The 21,378-nt window shown below is 47.2% G+C and overlaps 1 protein-coding gene across 1 annotated transcript in view; it reads left to right on the top strand.

The window, feature by feature from the left end:
- Positions 1 to 20,356, top strand: part of EHD2 (EH domain containing 2) — a 59,040-nt gene extending 38,684 nt beyond the window's left edge. The window contains exons 3-5 of the mRNA XM_056845977.1: positions 2,486 to 2,898; positions 16,813 to 16,977; positions 19,804 to 20,356. Coding sequence (XP_056701955.1) covers positions 2,486 to 2,898; positions 16,813 to 16,977; positions 19,804 to 20,340 — 1,115 coding nt within the window. The 3' untranslated portion in view covers positions 20,341 to 20,356. The remainder of the gene's footprint in view (positions 1 to 2,485; positions 2,899 to 16,812; positions 16,978 to 19,803) is intronic.
- Positions 20,357 to 21,378: the final 1,022 nt, after the last annotated feature.

Here is a 21,378-nt window from a genome sequence, read left to right as displayed (position 1 = left end):
ATTTACATTTATACTCCACTTTTCTCCCCAATGGGGAGCCAAAGTGACTTACAACATTTCTCCCTTCTCCATTTTATCCTCACAACAATCCTGGCTGAGACTGGGGCCATTTATGCATGGCTGCATCCTTGCGGTCACCCTGCTGACTACTTCGGGGCTTTGCTTTGCTTATGCTTGCATTTTCCAACCGTCAGAGGTCACCTCGCTCTCCCTGCACGTTTCTGTGCATTTTGCCTGTGTTTTCTGGATTCCTGTTTAGCCAGCATCCAGGAACTGGGAAAACGTGCAGAAACAAATGTGGGGAACGAGGCGACCTCTGATGGTCAGAAAATGCATGCATAATCCAAGCAAAGCCCCAAAGTAGTTGGTGGGGTGACTGCGAGGAAAGAGCCATGCATAAATGGCCTTTTTGACTGGCCCAACCTTCCTTGGCAGAATAGGGATTCCTAAATTGCTTTTCTTGCTGAGACTCCTGGTGGATTACAGTGTTTTTAAAAATGGCAATAAAACAGTATAGTAGATACTGTATACAATGCAATAAAACCGGATCACAAACATTAAGAAAACATCACAATATAAACAGGATAATAATGCAGTAAAGGATGCAATAAAAACTACCTCCTTGTGGAATGTGCAGGTTTCTCCATTTTACTATTTCCACAGTATGAAGATGATCCTCCCCTTTGTGCTGACAGCAGCCTGCCCAGCCAAGCTAGGGTTGCCAGGTCCCTCTTTGCCACTGGCGTGAGGTTTTTGGGACAGAGCCTGAGGAAGACGGAGTTTGGGGAGGGACTTCAATGCCATACAGTGCAATTGCCAAAGCTGCCATTTTCTCCAGGTGAACTGATTTCTATGGGCTGGAGATCAGTTGTAATAGCAGGAGATCTCCAGCTACTTCCTGGAGGTTTGGAAATCAGTACTGACACTAACATTAGTAAAATGCAATTTCTATTGAGAGTGGATCAAACTATTGTACAAAGTGTAAGTACAGCATGACATCCCAAGCTGACTACTGCTTGCAACAAATATACAATGATGAAATGTCCACATGGATCACATGTAAATCATTAAATTCCAATCTTCAAACTGGTCCATATATGGTAACTCAGCAAAAATACTATTCCAATGATAGAAGAGAACAAAGTCTCAACAGTAGAAGGGGGTACGGCCGTTTCGAAGTCTTCTTCAGTCCCACTTCTAACCCCTTGATATATACAAAAAACATACTTGTAATATACATCCTATATATATCATATAATGTATCATATAATATCCAAAATACTCACAATTCTTAATGCTTGTTATCCATCTTATGTAATTACAGCATTTTGACAACAATTTTCTGTCTGATAGTGGCTTACAGGTTCCTTATCAGAATACCAAAGACAAGTTGTAATGTTAACTACTGGTTTGCTAGTGATTAAATAGTATACAGGTGTGCTTTTCCTTTGACCATGTCAGTTACATTTAAAGAGCCACAGCCTATATAACATACAAGATAAATCATTTTCCAAATTCAAACCATTAGGTTCTATGGTATTAAAGAGGTGTATGAAAAATGCCTCTTTTTGTCTTAAAATCCTCTCTGTGTCCCTTTTATCAAACCGTTTACCTCTGACGCGCCACAGAACAAAGAACTGCAGATAATTTTCACTATGGCGAAGCGTCATGAAATGCTGGACTACTGGAGCACTGGTTATCTTAGCCCGAATCCTGGACCTATGTTCTAATAGTCTATTTTTTATGGGTCTGATGCTGGAGCCTATATATAAATATCCACATGGGCATAAAAGGCAATAAACACAATATTTTGTGTCACAATCGATGAAATCTCTTAAACGAAAAGTGAACTCTGAATCCGTTCGTTTAAATTCTTTTACTTCTAAGCAAAGATTGCATGCTAAACATTTATGGCATCTAAAATGCCCTTTAATTTCACTATTATTCTGAAACGACGATATCCAAATATCTGTTCCTTTAAAGGATTCAAGCCATAGATAAATTTGCATTCAAAGTCCGTCATGAAAATGTTGGCTATTGTGGGCGCCGTAACTGAGCCCATTGCTATTCCTCTGACCTGCATATACAGTTGATTATCAAATCTTAAAAAAAATATAATTGAATATAATGTCAATTAGACTCAAAAGAAATTGGGTGGGAGGAATGGGTTCTATTTGAGATTCCAAAAGTTCCTTGATGATGTTCCATGTTTCTATTAAAGGAACATTCATATATAGTGATGTAACATCGACTGTAGCAATCAATATTTAATTTACAGTCATTTGATCAAATCAAAATAACATGTGATCACCATAAAACAATTTAAATCGACTGTAGCTAACATATATTCCATGGGAACTCTCTCAAAGTGGTTTAGTGCTGTAAATATTGCAAGCGATGATCCACTTGCCTTGCAAAAATGGCTCTTTAAACCTAACATGCAAAAATAACCCCTTATTAGAGAAGCTTCTCCTTTCTCATGCAGGCTACGACTTCCCAGCGGTGCTGCAGTGGTTTGCTGAGCGTGTGGACCTCATCATTCTTCTCTTTGACGCCCACAAGCTGGAGATCTCGGACGAGTTCTCAGAGGCCATCCGGGCCCTCAAGGGCAACGAGGACAAGATCCGGGTGGTCCTGAACAAGGCCGACATGGTGGAGACGCAGCAACTGATGCGGGTCTACGGCGCACTCATGTGGTCGCTAGGCAAAGTGTTCAATACACCCGAGGTGCTGCGTGTCTACATCGGGTCCTTCTGGTCGGAGCCACTGCTCATCTCCGACAACCGACGGCTCTTTGAGCTCGAGGAGCAGGACTTGTTCACGGACATCCAGAACCTGCCCCGAAATTCTGCCCTGAGGAAGCTCAATGATCTAGTCAAGAGAGCCCGTTTGGTCAGGGTGAGTATAAGGAATCTGATGAATAGAAGGGATGGAGATTGGAAAAGAGATGAGTGTAATGTAAGCCCTTGGCCCAATCTGAACCAAAAACCACATCAGAGACAGTCAGGTCCAAAGAAGTTGGTTTTTACTGGTCAAATAGGTTAACAGAGCATAAAGAAAAGGTGACAGCAATGGAGCTTGCCGGCTTGCACTTGGTAATATAAAAGCCTGAAAAAAGCAAGAGATTACAAAACACAAACAGCGCTGTGGTTCCCACAGCTTCAAATGGGTTTAGGTATGCATAACAGTCCTTGAGAGCTGGTCAGTGGGAAAACGAAACCAACTGAGAGACAGGCCTGACATTGAGGCAGTGATGTCCAATAGGAGAATACTCCAACAGGTCAAGGAGGGACTGCAGGCTTAAGTCATTCTATAGATCAGGGGTCACCAACCTTTTTGAGCCTGCGGGCACTTATGGAATTCTGACACAGCCTGGTGGGCACAGCCAGAAAATGGCTGATTCAGGAGGTGAATCCAGCCACAAAATGGCTGCCGCAGCTTACCTTCAGTCACACAGTGGAGATACTTGTGCTGTGGAGGTAGCTTCTACTGAAGCAAAGTTTTTTAAAAACAAATCAGCACAACCAATCAAGCTTTCAAAGACCAATCAGAAGCCTTACTGGCCCCAAAACCCCACCTGGCCCCTCCCACTTTCTAATAACCCTTGGCAGGCACCAGGTTGCAGTGGGCGCCATGATCCCTGTGAGCACCATGTTGGGGACCCCTGCTGTAGATACTCCATTACCATGAGAAAGGCAGATTAACAGACCCAGTAAATGGTATTGTTGTAAAAGAAACTGGTGGTCTTGCATAAAAGTTCCATTGTTTTGTTACAATGCTCCTGATGCTATTAGAGCAGTCATGTCCAAAGTCCGGCCCAGGGGCCAATTGCGGCCCCTGGGCCGGTTTAATAAGGCCCCCCAGCCTGTTTTGCAGAGAAAGAAAAGGGGGCGCGTGGGGAAGGGAAATGCAAGGGAGGTCAGAGGCTGGCCCCAATCCGGGAGAGGAAAGACATCCCCACACACACACACAAAAACACCGAAAAGCCTGGGAGTGGGGGGGTTGCTCCGTCTGGCTCTCCTTTTTCCTCCTTTCTCTCTGCAGAAGGCTGGGGTGGGGGGGGAGATGCAGCCCCTTCCCTCATTGCGGAGGCCTCGCGAGGGATCCAGATTTGCAGGGTGGGTGGGAGGGAGGAGGGGAGAGACTGGATGGGTCTTGAGTGGGGGGATTGTGAGTCAAGGAAAGGCAGGGGGAGAGGGGGCTGGATTTGGGGGCGGGGAGTGTTTGGAGTCAGACCCCCCAGCAGGTTCTCTCCAAGGCAAGTGGCTGCTTTGAAAGAAGGGATGGGGTGGGGGAAATAAATGACTCCTGGCATGTATCGTGTTTGGAAACGAGGCGCGTTCAGACGGGGCCGAGTGCAGAGGACACCCATGTTCATTCCGGAGGTCAAAGCCCCGAGCAGAAAGCAAAGAGGTCAGAAAGAAAGAAGAAGAGAAGGGTTGGTTTTTATATGCCCAGTTTCTCTACCACTTAAGGGTGGCTTACAATCGCCCTCCCCTTCCCCTCCCCACAACAGATACCCTGTGAGGTAGGTAAGGCTAAGAGAGCTGTGACTAGCCCAAGGTCACCCAGCTGGCTTCGTGTGTAGGAGCGGGAGAAACAAATCCAGCTCACCAGATTAGCCTCCGCCGCTCATGTGGAGGAGGAGTGGGGGAATCAGACCCGGTTCTCCAGATCAGACTCCACCACTCCAAACCACCGCTCTTAACCACTACACCACGCTGGCTCTCATGGGGAGAAAAACTCCTCCCTGCACGGGAGATGTCAGAGTGTTTGAATCTTGGACTCCATGAGAATGAAAACCAGTTTATTTCCTGGCTCAGATGAGGGGAGGACAGAATACCCCCGGCATGGTTGAAGGGATAGAAAAGGGCAAGAGTCCAGTAGCACCTTAAAGACTAACAAAAATATTTTCTGGCAGGGTATGAGCTTTCGTGAGCCACAGCTCACTTCTTCAGATACAGCTAGAATGTGAATCCATCTGTCTTTATGGTTGAAGGGAGAGACAGTCCCAGAGAGGCACATGAGCAGGGGGGGGGAGGAAGAGTTCCTGCTACCTCCCTACAGAAGGAAGATTGGAGATTTAGAAGCTGGGGGGCGTCCGGTGAGCTTAAAGGGGTTTTGGGGAAAGGAAGGAATGTAGCCATGGTTTTTGTGGTGCAGTCTGTGGTTATGGGCATAATAAGTATGCCGTTTGCAATAAACTTTGCATAAAGTAGTTAATTTGCATTTAATTAATTTAATTAAGAATGTCAGGCAAAATGGTCGGCCCTCACGCATGTTCACTTCATCAAATCTGGCTTTCTTTGAAAAACGTTTGGACACCCCTGGGTTAGAGGAAGCTGGGGGGGGGGGGAGTCAAAATTACTATATGTATTGGATAATGAAGGTATACATTAAGCAATATATTGTTATTTACTAATATATTTACTGATAAGCTTTTTGAAATACCGAATAAGATGGATTGTATTATTATGGGAAAAGTAATAAATATATATATATATATATATATAAAAAACAAAGTGGTGTTTTCTCCAGGTGAACTGATCTCTATCTCCTGGAGATCAGTTGTAATAGCGGGAGATCTCCAGCCACCACCTGGAGATTAGCAACCCTATGGCTGCCATTCTTTGTGAGCTTTGGGAGCTGATGTCACAGCAAGGATGATGGAAAAGACGTTGATCTGAGAAGGAACGTCTGCTTGGAGAAATCCAATGTGATGCACTGTCGGACCCAATTTTGGGGAGTGGCCCTTGGCTACTTCCTGTGGTCCTCCATCCTCACCACCACCCCAAGCAAAAGGCATGACCAGAAAGGAAAGCCAGTGACATAGATTTAATCAAGAGTGCAAAAGGGGCTCCCTCACAGGAAATGCTTAATGAGAAAATCAGAGTAGGATGCAGAGAGAGGAATTGGGAAGGAGGTGGCCAGGTCCATAAACGCACTGTCCCCTGAAGCACAATTGCAGACTTCCTCTGTGGGAACACGACCAGGGCTGTAGTCTTTTCCCTACTGCTCAGGAGAACAGGAAAAGCGGCAATAAAAACTGTGCGTCAGAACAAAAGTTAATCTGTTCCAATGGAGGAAAGGGAACAGGGTTATTGAGGGGTGTCCCAGGGCAAGCGGTGGGTATCCATGATTTTATCGATTCGTTCTCAAAGGCAAATCGTTTGAAAGAATAGTTACTTGAAGGCAAGATGGTGGGCAATTAAGGCACAAGCTTAGACAGACTTTTGTCTTCCATATTGGTGAAGACTTCTGGTAGTACCTAAGGGGCAAATTCTATGACAACATGAGAATATTCTCTGGTTGGACATCACTGCTTTCTCTCTTTTCTAGCCCCCAGACCTCCTATTCATCAAATTCCTCATACTCCCCTCCTCCCGTTGCAATGGAGTATTATTCCATTGGACCAATCCACTGCAACGGAATGTCAGCGGAGTCCTTCCTTCATTCATAAAAATGCCGATTCCACTGGGATAGATTCCCTTTCAACAACACCTAATGCCTCCACCTACCCTCTAATACAGGGGTGTCCAAACTTTTTTCAAAGAGAGCCAGATTTGATGAAGTGAACATGCGTGAGGGCCGACAATTTTGCCTGACATTCTTAATTAAATTAATTAAATGCAAATTAACTACTTTATGCAAAGTTTATTGCAAACAGCATACTTTTATGCCCATAACCACAGACTGCGCCACAAAAACCATGGCTACATTCCTTCCATTCACCAAAACCCCTTTAAGCTCACTGGACGCCCCCCAGCTTCTAAATCTCCAACCTTCCTTCTGTAGGGAGGTAGCAGGAACTCTTCCTCCCCCCCCACCCCCGCTCATGTGCCTCTCTGGGACTGTCGACTCTCTCCCTTCAACCATAAAGACAGATGGATTCACATTCTAGCTGTATCTGAAGAAGTGAGCTGTGGCTCACGAAAGCTCATACCCTGCCAGAAAATATTTTTGTTAGTCTTTAAGGTGCTACTGGACTCTTGCTCTTTTCTATCCCTTCAACCATGCCGGGGGTATTCTGTCCTCCCCTCATCTGAGCCAGGAAATAAACTGGTTTTCATTCTCATGGAGTCCAAGATTCAAACACTCTGACATCTCCCGTGCAGGGAGGAAGGTGGAGTTTTTCTCTCCATGAGAGCCAGCGTGGTGTAGTGGTTAAGAGCGGTGGTTTGGAGTGGTGGAGTCTGATCTGGAGAACGGGGTCTGATTCCCCCACTCCTCCTCCACATGAGCGGCGGAGGCTAATCTGGTGAGCTGGATTTGTTTCTCCCGCTCCTACACACGAAGCCAGCTGGGTGACCTTGGGCTAGTCACAGCTCTCTTAGCCTTACCTACCTCACAGGGTATCTGTTGTGGGGAGGGGAAGGGAAGGACGATTGTAAGCCACCCTTAAGTGGTAGAGAAACTGGGCATATAAAAACCAACCCTTCTCTTCTTCTTTCTTTCTGACCTCTTTGCTCTCTGCTCGGGGCTTTGACCTCCGGAATGAACATGGGTGTCCTCTGCAGACTCGGCCCCGTCTGAACGCGCCTCGTTTCCAAACACGATACATGCCAGGAGTAATTTATTTCCCCCTCCCCATCCCTTCTTTCGAAGCAGCCACTTGCCTTGGAGAGAACCTGCTGGGGGGTCTGACTCCAAACACTTCCCGCCCCCAAATCCAGCCCCCTCTCCCCCCTGCCTTTCCTTGACTCACAATCCCCCCACTCAAGACCCATTCAGTCTCTCCCCTCCTCCCTCCCACCCACCCTGCAAATCTGGATCCCTCGCGAGGCCTCCGCAATGCAGGGAAGGGGCTGCATCTCCCCCCCACCCCAGCCTTCTGCAGAGAGAAAGGAGGAAAAAGGAGAGCCAGACGGAGCAACCCCCCCACTCCCAGGCTTTTCGGTGTTTGTGTGTGTGTGTGGGGGGGTGTCTTTCCTCTCCCAGATTGGGGCAAGCCTCTGACCTCCCTTGCATTTCCCTTCCCCACGAGCCCCCTTTTCTTTCTCTGCAAAACAGGCTGGGGGGCCGTATTAAACCGGCCCAGGGGCCGCAATTGGCCCCTGGGCCGGACTTTGGACATGACTGCTCTAACCTATACTTAATCAATTCACTCCTTTATATTAATAATTGTTTTTCCTTCTAGATTAGTATATAATTATTTATAATATTCTATTTATTTACTAATGTCTATTATATACCCTATATCATATATAACCTAATCATTAATATTAAAGTTAACAGTAATTAAAGATACTATTAGGTTACATAATAACTCAAAAAAAAAGAAAAAAAGGATAGATCTATATATTCTTTACATTAATAAGTAATTTAAAAAACTCATTGTTATTTCCCCACACCTCCCCTTTCTCCCATCATTCCAGTACCCTCCAACCCTTTAGCCCTTCTTCTTAAATGACATTTTCTGTCCGGAATTTCTGTTGATTTTTTCTTGCTTTCTTAGTTTAGTCTCTTGGGGTCCCTGGCGTCCAATTACTGCTTCTTGCACACTTGAAATTTCCTCCTGTCGTTCATCTTCTTGTTCTCTTCCTTGGATAGCATCTGCCAGTTCTTTGTTTCTTAATAAAAATCTTTCAACCTCTGCCAATGAGTTGACAGCACATCTGATCTGTTTGTAAGTTAAGGTAAGACCTTGTGGTAATAGCCAAGCATATTTTATTCCATTTTCCTTAGTATCATAGTGAAGCCTTTATAAACATTCCTCTTTGCAACCAAGTGGCGAGGTATATCTTTTAACAATAGTAATGATACTCCATCTACCGACAAAGGACTGTCATATTGGATTTGCATGAGAGTATTCTTCATTCTGAGATAAAAAAAACAATCACAATCTCTCTAGGCTTTGATTTTGGCATTTTTGGAGGCAAAGGGATCCTGTAGATCTTGCCTATTGCATGATTTAATTTTTGTTCATTTAAATGGAAAATGTCAGCAAGTGACTTTATCATGGTCCCTCTGGTATCGTCATACTTTTCCGGGAGATTGCGTATGCGTAAATTAGGCTCTCTCGATTTCATCTCCAAAAGTGCGATCTGGTCCTTCTTGTAGTTGTATTTCTCCAATTTGTTTCCTATAGTCCTTAATTTCCATTTGGATGTCTTTTTGCTCATTCTCCACCTTTTTAATATTAATTTCCATTTCAGTCATGTCAGTTTTCAGTCCCTTCACTTGGTCTTTAATTGTTTTAATCTCATTCAAAACAGTATCAAATATCCGGTCAATTAATTGGATCATTTGCTTGGTTTGTTGTTGGATTTGTTTATTGACTGTTTCAGTGTGCTTTGCCAACAGTTCCTTGAGCTCTTTGTAATCCATGGTTCCCAGCCGAGCTGATTGTTATAGACGGGCAGTATTTAGTGTAACACCGACCATAGAGTTTCAAAGATGCTCTAGTTAGGCTTAGAAATACATCCGGTTCTTCCAGCTAAGTCTCTTCCTCAAAGTGCCAGCGTGGCTGGAGGACTTCTGAAGATGAAAGAGCCTCAGATCGGAAGTAAAGCTTCGTCCCTCCCCCTTCCAACTCACAGTCTTTAATCGCTGCCTGCGGTGTCACTCAAAGCATTTTTTGTTGTGTCTACCAGTAATTAAGGTTTATAGTTCCTCAATCAGGTTAGTAAATATTTCTTCCAGGTTATCTCATAGTCTTGGGGGGGGGGGAGGTGCGGGATCTGTAGCTAGTTTAAAAAGCTCCTCAGTCTGTCGTAGTTGAAAAGTAAACAAAAGGAGTTCTTGGCACTTACTTAGGTGTCAGATGCCGGGGTTTCTGTTTTTTAAGTCGTTCAATAGATAGTGTTTGGTAGAGGAGATCTGAGCCTGGATCCGTTAGAGGCGCTCATGGCGATGGTTTCTTCCTTAGCCAGGCGGGACAAGCATCCAACCCCCCCTCCGGGCTTCCGCCCTGGGTAAGTTTGGGAGTCAAAACCGCACTTTTCGGCTACAGGAATTTCCTGCTCCACATTCCACCGTTTAGGAACGTGGACGGGTCACAGGAATGTGTCCCGTTTTCGGAACGCCTCTAGGTTCTCTCAAGAGCTCTTGAGAGAAGTTGTGCTCGGATCAGCCATCTTGCTGGAAGTCGAGAAAACGGCCACTTTGGAAGGTGGACTCTATGGCATTATACCCCATTGAAGTCCCTCCCATCCCCAAGCCCTGCCCTCCTTAGGCTCCATCCCCAAAATCTCCAGGTATTTCCCAACCTGGAGCTGGCAACCCTAGGCGGCCATCTTTCTTTCCACAGACTCCTGCTCAAAGCACTCTACCCAAGGGCCTTGGGCAGCTCAGCCTTAGGCAACCACGTGCCTGAGATAACCCAAATATACCGATGGTAGTCTTCTTTCTAGGCTGCAAATCTGAATGCTACCCCATCATAATGTAGAGTTGCCAAGGTCCCCCCTGGCCCCAGCAGGGGATGGGGGGGTAGGGTTACCAGATCTAGGTTGGAAAAATCCTGGAGATTTGGGGATGGAGCCTGGGGAGGACAGGGTTACCTCAGTGGGGTACAATGCCATACAATCCACCCTCCAAAGCATCCATTTTCTCCAAGGGAACTGATCTCTGTGGTCTGGAGATGCGCTGCAATTTCAGGGGATCCCCAGGTCCCACCTGGAGGCTGGGCATCCCTATCATAACAGCGCTCATTTTTATTTTCACAATGTTTTTGTTCGAAGGTAGTTTAACCAGGAATAACCAAACACCTCTTAAAAGTGACCTGATGACAAATGATAGCTTTTGTTTATCAAGTGATTTCTCAACTGGTTCAATATCTGGGGAAAAGGCATCTCCACTGAGAACTTGGGTCATGTACTTATTATTTAGATGTATTTGCACTCCAATGGTGGTGGGGCCATGGTTCAGTGGGTAGAGAGTTCACTTGACATGCAGAAGGTCCCAGGTTCAGTCCCCAGCCTCTCCAGAGTAGACCCTGACCCTGGTAGACCAATAGCCTTACTTGGGGCAAGGCTACTCCATGAGTTCAGGTTTGTTGAACAGCCAATGGTTGGTTAACTAAAATTATTTAATGAATTGGTAGCCCAACTATAGTTGTTGTTATAGTATGGTTGCTTATGCATAGGAGTTTTACCTGAGGTTCATTGCTCGCTGGACCCACACTTCTTGCGAAGCTATGTAACAGTAGTCTCCAAGCTAAAACCAAGAAGCATTGGAGTCCCTGCCCCTTGAAATGCCGCTTTGTAACTGGCTGTAGTGCTTAGAAATCTGACCCCCCCCCCGAAACCCAAGTGCTGGGTCAAAAAGCATTTTAAAAAACAAAAACAAAATGGAGCTCCCTAAAAGGAATGGGGGGGGGGAATTGAAACCCAAGCCTTGTTTTTAAATGCCTCTCTGCTGCTCAGAAAGAACTCTGAGGAAGCAGGAAGCATTTGAATCCCTGCCTCTTGACACGCTTTGTAATTGGCTGTAGTTCTTTCTGTGAGAGAAATGTCCCTCCTCCAAGCTTCCATGTCCTGTGCTTTGCCTTATGCATGGGGATTTCACCCAGGCTGAGCTCAGGGGAGGGGGAAGAATTGGGTTAAAAAGGGATGGAGATTTGCAAGGGCTGGCAGCGAGATCATCTCGAATGGAGGGGAAACTCATGCATAACTCCAAGGAAAAACCGAGACAGACTGGGGGCGAACGTGAGTGAAGGTACCCATGCATAACCGACCTATATCATACATTACTGTGTGGATCAGATCCCAATCAGGTAGAATCCCTGTTGCTGCTCAGAAGATGGGCTTGAGTGGGCACTTCCAATCAGCTGAGATTTCTAGGGAGGAACAGATATTGTTTCAGTGCTGCTGATTCTTGTGATGCAGGTAAGAAGTACTTCATGCAGAGTTATCTTGTTTGCCCTTCTGCTGCTCCAAGGATGTAAATATATAAAACTAAATACTTGACTCTTCGCTACCCCAAATCTGCTACCAGAGGTGGTCTGCCTCATCCTGTCGAATGGTAGGGCTCCCACCACCACGCTCTGCCTTGGGTTGCCAATCTTGGGTTGCCAATCTTGGGTTGCCAATCTTGGGTTGCCAATGCTGGATTGGAAAATTCCTAGAGATCTGGGGGTGAAGCCTGGGGAGGGCAGGGTTGGGGGTTGGGAGGGAGCTCAGTGGAGACTTGATGCCATACAGCCCACCCTCCAAAGCATCCATTTTCTGCAGGGGAACTGATCTCTGTTGCCTGGAGATTAGTTGTAATTCCGGGAGCTCACCAGTTCCCACCTGGAGGCTGGCAGCCCCTAACCCAATCTGATGACAAAGAACCAGGGTGGCCCACTGGCACAGGAGCCATGATGGAGGGCATCCCGCCCATCCCAAGGAGCTCCAGGGCCTTTCCAGGAGCGTAGGAAGCTGCTCTCGTGAGTTTCCTTTCGCAGCATCTCACAGAAAATACAAATAAAGACTTTCTCTCCATTCTATTCAAAGCAGGAAGGAAGAACCGCCCGATATAGGGGTCCTTTTCTTTTGCTCCCCTCCTTTTAAATGTCTGTATACGAGGTTCTTTGATTACCCAGCAGAGGAGCTGACCATCCCTGGAAAGTTCAGGAAGTTTCCAGGTCCCGCCCCCCCCCGACTTCTTTTACTCTCCCACTTCTTGAGCTTATCTTTTCCTGTCACCTGTAACAGTCTGGCTTTGTGTTACAAGAGACCTCCAGTGGCAATTTCCTCCCTGCTTAAAACAAAAACACAAAAAACGGTGTACATGGGACCAGAAAGGATGTAAAGGCATCAGAAGGGGGCTCTTTCACAATGGAGAGCACCCCAGCTTTGGGCTTATGTACTAGAAGAACTGAAAGTGTTGTGCAGGTGGGGATGTGTGTGGTTGCCAGGTCCCCCCTGCCCACCAGTGGGGGATAGGGAGTAGGGTTGCCAGATCCAGGTTGGGAAACTCCTGGAGATTTGGGGATGGAGCCTGGGGAGGACAGGGGCCTCGGTGGGGTACAATGCAGTAGAGTCCACCCTCCAAAGCATCCATTTTCTCCAAGGGAACTGATAGGGTTACCAACCTTCAGGTACTGGCTGGAGATCTCCTGCTATTTCAACTGATCTCCAGCTGATAGAGATCAGTTCACCTTGAGAAAATGGCCGCTTTGGCAATTGGACTCTCCCCTTCCTAAACCCCGCCTCCTCAGGCTCTGCCCCCAAAACTGCCCGCCGGTGGTGAAGAGGGACCTGGCAACCCTAGGAACTGAGCTCTGTCGCCTGGAGATAAGCTAATGTTCCAGGGGATCCCCAGGTTCCACCTGGAGCCTGGCATCCGGGGGGGGGGAATGAGCTGCATTTGGCATGGGGGGAGATGAGCTGCATATGAGCTGGTCTCCTGAAACCAGGAACTGAAAAACAGACAGGGCAGGGTAGGGAGACCCCCCCCCTGTGCAACACAGGGAGGGCAAGTGACACCAACACAAGCAAGGCTGTGTGTCTTCCACAACCAGCCGCAACTGCAGAAACCCTGTGAACTGTAGTATGTGGTGAGGAATTCAGCATTCTCAGCATCGGATTAAGTTTAAAAACAAAAACCCAAGTTTCTAGCCCCTGTGACTGCAGCAGAAGGCTGGGCCCAGGTGTTGTGAAGCCTGGAAAGGTCTTAGATCCCATATGGGAGGCTGAATACAATTTTTCAATGCCTTCCTGAACTCCTTGTCCAGCAGAGCCAGACAACATCGTAAGAAATATGTAAATATATACAAATGTGACTTTGCATAATAAATATATATGGTGGTTTTATTTTATATTTAGAACACCCAGCCACTGCAGTCATCTGCATTTTCATCGCAATTTCAGGCTTTAAGAATGCTTTCATCAGTCCTTCAGCTGTAGCTGCTATCTCAGACAGGGTTGCCAACCTCCAGGTGGGGCCTGGAGATCTCCTGGACTCATCTCCAGACGACAGAGATCAACTCCCCTGCAGAAAGTGGATGATTTGGAAGGTGGACTCTATGGCACTGAAGCCCCTCCCCGTCCTTAAACCCCACCCTCCCCAGGCTGCACCCCAAAATCTCCAGGAATTTCCCAACCAGGAGTTGGCAGCCCTAAACTCAGAGGGCATCAAGGTGTGGCAGTTGTGGACATTGATTGAGGAAGCTGGATTTGACCATCAAACAAAGGCAACCCATGCCCTTGTCTCCCCCCACCCAGTCTTAAATGTGACATGTTAGTGAAAGAAACAGACACAAAGTAGGTAGATCATTTATGCATGGCTCTTTCCTCGCGGTCACCCTGCCGACTGCTTCAGGGCTTTGCTTTGATTATGCTTGCATTTTCCAACTGTCAGAGGTCACCTTGCTCTCCCTGCACATTTCTGCACATTTCCTCTGTGTTTTCTGGATGCTGGCTAAACACGAATCTAGAAAACATGGGCAAAACGCGTAGAAATGAGCGGGGAGAGCAAGGTGACCTCTGACGGTCGGAAAATGCAAGCATAATCAAGGCAGAGCCCCGAAGTAGTTGGTGGGGTGACCGTGAGGAAGTAGCCGTGCACAAATGGCCATAGACAAGCTTCCTGAACAGTATTATATTTTGCATGTGTCGTGGCTTACTTGCATGAGTCATATAGGGAGAGGACTGTGGGGTTGACATGGCAGTGTCCATAGCCCACCCACTTCTCTGCCATAAAGAGGATCCACAAGATGGCTTCTTGATTGGAGTGTCCCTGAAATCTTGAACCTGACCTTGCTGCTGTTCCTGCCTTAAGAGGCATGGCGGTACAGGACAGATCCCAAGCCCTGCCCCTCTCAGCTCTCCCCTTCATGGTCAGATGCATGGAGAAGAATTTACAACCTGGCTGCTTTCCGGCTCTTGTGTCCTCTGCGCATTCCTCTCCACCCTCTCCTCCAGGCATCCTGTCCTAGCTGGGCATTGCAGCATCTCTCACGCTCCAGGCGTCCACAATTTTGGCTCTGCTGTTGCCTTGGCTTCAGGGAGATTTCCTATGCGCTGGACAATGGGCCCTGTCGCCTGGTGCAGGAAGTGCCGGGTTATAAATCCAGCCAGCGGGTGGGAAAATATCCCCAGAAACGCAATGGGAGGGGAGTGCCCGTGAGGCTGGGATCTGTCTGCTGGCCAGATTATATACAGCCCCACCACTAGACATTCCCTCATATCTAGGGTTGCCAATCTGTAGGTGGCACCTGGAGATCTCCAGCTATTACCTGGAGATCTCCAGCGATTACCTGGAGATCTCCAGCTATTACAATTGAATTCCAGATGAACAAGAGCATAGTTCCCCTGGAGAAAACAGCTGCTTTGGACAGTGGACTCTGTGGCATCATACCCTGCTGAGGTTGCCACCCACTCCAAACCCTGTCCTCCCCAGGCTCCACCCCCAACAAATCTCCAGGTATTTCCCAACCCTACCCTTTCTGACCCAGGAGATCTGCATGAAGGACCTCCCTTAGGGAACCAGTCTTATCTGAAATTTGGTTGGCTTCATGCAGAAGCAGCTACAGCTCCTCCTCAGGCAGTAGGCTTGCCAACTCCAGGCCAGGAAAGTCCTGGAGATTTTGGGGGTAGAGCCTTGGGAGGGCAGGGTTTGAGGAGGGGAGGGACCTCTGCTGGGTAAAAAGCCTTTGAGTCTACTCTACAAAGCAATCATTTCCTCCAGGGGAATGGATCTCTGCGGTCTGGAGATCAGTTGTAATTCCTAGAGATCTCCAGGCCCCACCTGGAGATTGGCAATTCATTGGGCAATGGGGCCCAAATGAGTTCCTGATCCTACACCCCTTGCAGCCACAGCAGCAGCCAGAGTGGTTCAGTCCCCAGTATCTCCAGTAGGATCTGGTGGCAGATGGTGCAAGAGGGAAAGCGGCATGGTATAGCCTGATCTCAGAGCTCAGAAGCTAAGCAGGGTCAGTACTTGGAAATGAGACCACCCAGAAAGACTCTGTGGAGTCTCTGCTTCTCACATGCCTTGAAAACCCCTTGCTGGGGTTGCCGTAGGTTGCTTGCAACTTGATGGCACATATGTAGGTAACCAGGGGGTACAAAAAGACCTCAGCCTGAGACTGGGGAGAGTGGCTGCCAGTCAGACTGACCTTGATAGACTTAAGGTCTGACTCTACATAGGGCAGCTTCATGTGTGTTCATTGGCACTGGTTCATAGGCAGCAACCAGGTGCTATTCTGCTTCCACCCCAAAAGAATCAACGAAGTTAATAAATAATAATTGCTGTAAAATTATTTATAAATATGATGCCCACCTTTCAGCCGTCACTGTTCCCCAGTGCATGTCACAATAAAATTTTAAAACAAAATAAACGTGAACAGAGAGACCTTAAAAGAGCTCCTGGAAACTATTTCCCCTCTGTACTGCCAACATATAATATAGATTCCCATAGCAGCCTGATAGTCTACAACATAGGACTTCAGGGATGTGGTTGCACTCAGTTCCTGGAGGAGGGCATTCCATAGGAGGGGCAGCCACTGAAAAAGCCCTTCCTTGGATTCTAGCCAACCAAACTTCAGATAAGACTGGTTCCTTAAGGGAGGTCTTTCATGCAGGTCTCTTGGGTCAGAAAGGGCAGGGTTGGGAAATACCTGGAGGTTTGGGGGGTAGAGCCTGGGGAGGACAGTGTTTGGGGAGTGGAAGAACCTCAGCAGGGTACAATGCCATAGAGTCCACCCTCCAAAGCAGCCATTTTCTACAGGAGAACTGGTCTCGGTCATCTGGAGGTCAATTGTAATAGCAGGAGATCTCCAGGAACCACCTGGAGGTTGGCAACCCTAGATATGGGGATTGTCTCGTGGGGGGCTGTATATAATTACTACTCTTTCCCTCTCTCTCTTTCTTTCTCTCTGTCCCCCAGGTCCACGCTCACATCATCAGCCACCTGAAGAAGGACATGCCCTCCGTGTTCGGCAAGGAAAATAAAAAGAAGCAGCTCATCAACAAACTGCCTGTCATCTTTGCCAAGATCCAGCTTGAGCATCACATTTCACCCGGCGATTTCCCTGACTGCCAAAAGATGCAGGTGAGAGCAACTTCCGTTCCCGCTGCCCCACCCTGAACAGCAAGAGGCATTTTGGGGTGCAAGAGACAAAATGCTAGAATGGGGCCTGCCCTGGCAGAATTGTCATCTTCATTTCTAGGGTTGCCAACATCCAGGTAGTTTGCAAAACTCAGTACAGGATCACAAAAAACTGTATCACACTTCATTAAAAAAAAAGTTTCCTTACTATTTACATTCAAAAAGAAATTATCAAAATAATTCTTGATCACTCTATATGCAATTCATAAAGGATCCAATCTAATTACATATGCAATAAATCAACACATTTACACTACTATTCTTATAAATTTTCTAAACAAGTCCATAAGTAGTCTTCATCCTTGTGTTACAAACTTTCACAAATCAGTTTCCCCTGTTGGCTTGTAGCTTTCACAACGGTGTTCGCTGAATACTGTAGCTCAAGAGTCCTTGTAGATTTCACAGCGATATTCTCAAGACAAAGTAGTATCAATATAATGCACAAACGGTCATCCCATCTACAAGGACTCGAGCTACAGAATTCAGCGAACACCGTTGTGAAAGCTACAAGCCAACAGGGGAAACAGATTTGTGAAAGTTTGTAACACAAGGATGAAGACTACTTATGGACTTCTTTAGAAAATTTATAAGAATAGTAGTGTAAATGTGTTGATTTATTGTATATGTAATTAGATTGGATCCTTTATGATCAAGTGTGATCAAGAATTATTTTGATAATTTCTTTTTGAATGTAAATAGTAAGGAATTTTTTTAATTAAGTGTGATACAGTTTTTTGTGATCCTATACTGAGTTTTGCAAGGTGTTCTTTTTTCCACAACTTCCAGGTGGTGGCTGGAGATCTCCACTATTACAACTGATCTCCAAGCAATCGCTATTACAACTGATCTCCAAACTGATCTCCCCTGGAGAAAATGGCTGCCTTGGCAATTGGACTCTATTGCATTGAAGTCCCCCCTCTCCAAACCCTGCCCTCCTCAGGCTCCACCCCCAAAATCTCCAGGTATTTCCCAACCTGGAGCTGGCAACCCTATCCATTCCCCTCTGGAGTCCTCTTCTGAGAAGCTCTCTGATCAAAGAGCTCCTTGTATGGTAAAGCTGTTTTATGAATACCTCTACTTCAGATTGAGGGTTGCCGATTCTATGGCTGAATCTACTGATTCAGTACATCTGACACTTAGAAAATCAACATGCTGGAGCATATGCTAGAACTTTTATAGCATATGGGCTGTTTTTTTCAATGTACAGGGATTTTTATAGAGAGGGAAACGCTCAATTGTGGAATTTGCCCTTACCACCAGCAGGTGATCTGCTAGCTGAGGTGTTCATTTAGACCAGGGGTCCCCAATCTTTTAGACTCTGTGGGCGCCTTTGGAAATCTGACACAGTATTGTTGGTGCAGCCACAAAATGGTTGCCACAAAATGGCTGCCATGGGAGGTGGAGCCAGACACAAAATGCCTGCCACAGCTTACCTTCAGTCACACAGTGAAGATGCTTGTGCTGTGGTGGCAGCTGCTGCCAAAGCAGTGTTTTGAAAAATATGCACAGCCAATCAAATTTCCAATGGCAAATCAGAAGCCTTGCTGAGCAAATGCCCCCTCGGCCCCACCCACTATCTAAAAACATTTGGCTGGTACCAAGAAAGGTGCTGGTGGGCTCTCACGGTCATCATGTTGGGGACCTCTGAGTTTAGACATCCTCTCCCCCGTTAAGTCTTTCAACACGATGTTAGCTGCTCGTCCACAAGCAAGACTCAGGTTTCCTTACCTGTCCCCTCACTGCAGCTGGGATCCCTTGCCTGGTGTCCAGCCCTTACTTATCTTGCCCAGCCTAGCATTGGCAGGGTCTAGGAACCAAACCCACCCAATGGGAGTCACCAACAGGCCCACCCTTACAGAGTCCAAGACTTTGTACAGGTTATTATGTTTCCCACCTGTAAATATGCAGTTATCATTAATTTACAGCAGGGCATCCAATGTCTTTGTTTTGCCAGCAGCAATCCTTAGGGGGCAGCCGCAGGGATGGGGGGGGGGAATTGAATCCTTCTAATGTAGGGTTGCCAACTTCCTGGAGAGCTCCTGGAATTACAACTGATCTCCAGACAACAGAGATCAGTTCCCCTGGATAAAATGGCTGCTTTGGAGGAGGGATTCTATGGCATTAGACCCAGCTGAGGTCCTTGCCCTCCCCAGGCTCCACCCCCAAATCTAGAGGAATTGCCCAACCTGGAGTTGGCAACCCTGCTTTAGCAGAAATATTATGCCACTAGGGAAATGCAGCTCCATATGCCTCTGGCCCAGCTATGTGTCCTTATGTCTTTGTACAGAAAGGCATTGTGCATGCATCATGTGGAAACATGACACAGACACAGGGTTGCCAACTCCAGCTTGAGAGATTTGGGGTGGAGCCTGGGAGGGTGGAGTTTGGGTAGGGGAGGGACCTCAGCGGGGATGTCATGCAATAGAGTTCACCTTCCAAAGCTGCCTTTTCCTCCAGGGGAACTGATCTCTGTCATCTGGAGATGAATTATAATTCTGGAAGATCTCCAGGCCCCACTTGGAGGTTGGCAACCCTATACACACACCCCATACTATGGAGCAGAGACAGGTACGTGGTTAATAGCAAATGGAGCAGAGAAAATGGAGCCACTGGCTGGCTTGATGTGGCCCACAATCTGCCCCTGGAGAATAAGGCTTAGTGTGGGTGCGGTGTTGGTATGCTATCAAGGAGGAAGATGGTAGGAGAGAACGAAGGCAGGGCCATGTCCCTAGACTGTATTCTCCACTCTCCTCCCCGGTCTCTCTTCAGGAGCTACTGATGGTGCATGACTTCACAAAGTTCCACGGACTGAAGCCGCGCATGATGGATGCTTTGGATGAGCTGTTGACTTTGGACATTGCCAAGCTGATGCCCCTTCTGCGCCAGGAGGAGATAGAAGTCCCTGAGCATGTGGTTCAGGGTGGGGCCTTTGATGGCACCCGCAATGGGCCCTTTGTGGAAGGCGCTACCGAAGGGGCCTATGAAGGAATGGATGATGAAGAGTGGGTGGTGACGAAGGACAAGCCCAAGTATGACGAGATCTTCTACAATCTCTCCCCGATGGACGGCAAACTGAGCGGCACCAAGGCCAAGAACTGGATGGTCACCACTAAGCTGCCGAACTCAGTGCTGGGCAAGATCTGGAAGCTGAGCGATGTGGACCGCGACGGCATGCTGGATGATGAGGAGTTTGCTCTTGCCAGCCACCTCATCGAAGTCAAATTGGAGGGCCATGGCCTACCCTCCGACCTGCCCCACCACCTCGTGCCGCCCTCCAAACGCCGACAGAAGGGGTCAGCCGAATAAGAAGGCCTCCCAGGCTTTCCCCCCTCTGTGTGCTGGGCTTGAACTGTTCCAGCAGGCCCTGGTTCTGCTCCATCTTTCCATCTTCCATGCGCATCTTGCTTAAAGCAGCATTTTTCCAGACATGGAACTCTTCACGAAAGCCCCATTCCCCCATAAACAGCATCAGGAAGTCCTGATTCACACTGAAACGAAGCTTTGGTTGTACCTTCTGCTTCCTCCTCTTTCCCTGCCAGGCTCAAAAAAAAAAAAAAAAAAAAAACTTGCAGTTCTTCCTCGTGTAGACTTCACTCCTCCAGGCTGGGTATGAACTACTTTGGTTGGCCTCCTCGTGAAAACTGTCCACATTGACCTCTGAGAATCGCTTGAAATGTGCCAGCGATTCTATGAATTTCCATCTGTCGTAGACTTTTCCCAGCTGTCTTCTTGTCCAGAAAGAACCAGGCTAAGAGTACTGTACATGGTATTGCTTCACCATTTATTTTCACATGCAAACTACACAGTCTGACCCATATCAGACTAAGAGAAGACCAGTCTCCAAACTGTGTTGACCGTGACCGTCTTTAAGAGGCCTTGGAACCTTCCACTGCCTGGGACCAGACAGACGTCCACGGCCCACCTGGTGGTTCCGTTAGAACACATCCTTTCAGTGTTACCGTCCAATATGAAGTTAACTCCCACCTGGCACCTGTTAAATCTTGGGTTCAGGGCTGGTTGCTCATTTCCACTCGATATCATAGCTTCACAACATGGCTTCGTTGAACACGGGAGCACTGGACCAAACAAAAGGAACCAGTGAGTTGTAGTTTTATAAGAAGAGTTGGTTTTTATACCCCAATTTTCTCTACCATTAAGGAGTCTCAAAGTGGCTTACAATCGCCTTTCCTTCCACTCCCCACAACAAACACTTTGTGAGTTAGGTGGGGCTGAGAGAGTGTGACTAGCCCAAGGTCACCCAGCAGACTTCACATGGAGGAGTGGGGAAACCAACCCGGTTCACCATATTAGAGTCCACCACTCATGTGGAGGAGTGAGGAATCA

This window comes from Euleptes europaea, chromosome 3, assembly GCF_029931775.1.
Source record: "Euleptes europaea isolate rEulEur1 chromosome 3, rEulEur1.hap1, whole genome shotgun sequence".
In the NCBI taxonomy this organism is placed as follows: Eukaryota; Metazoa; Chordata; class Lepidosauria; order Squamata; family Sphaerodactylidae; genus Euleptes; species Euleptes europaea.
This window is presented reverse-complemented; position numbering and strand designations above follow the sequence as displayed.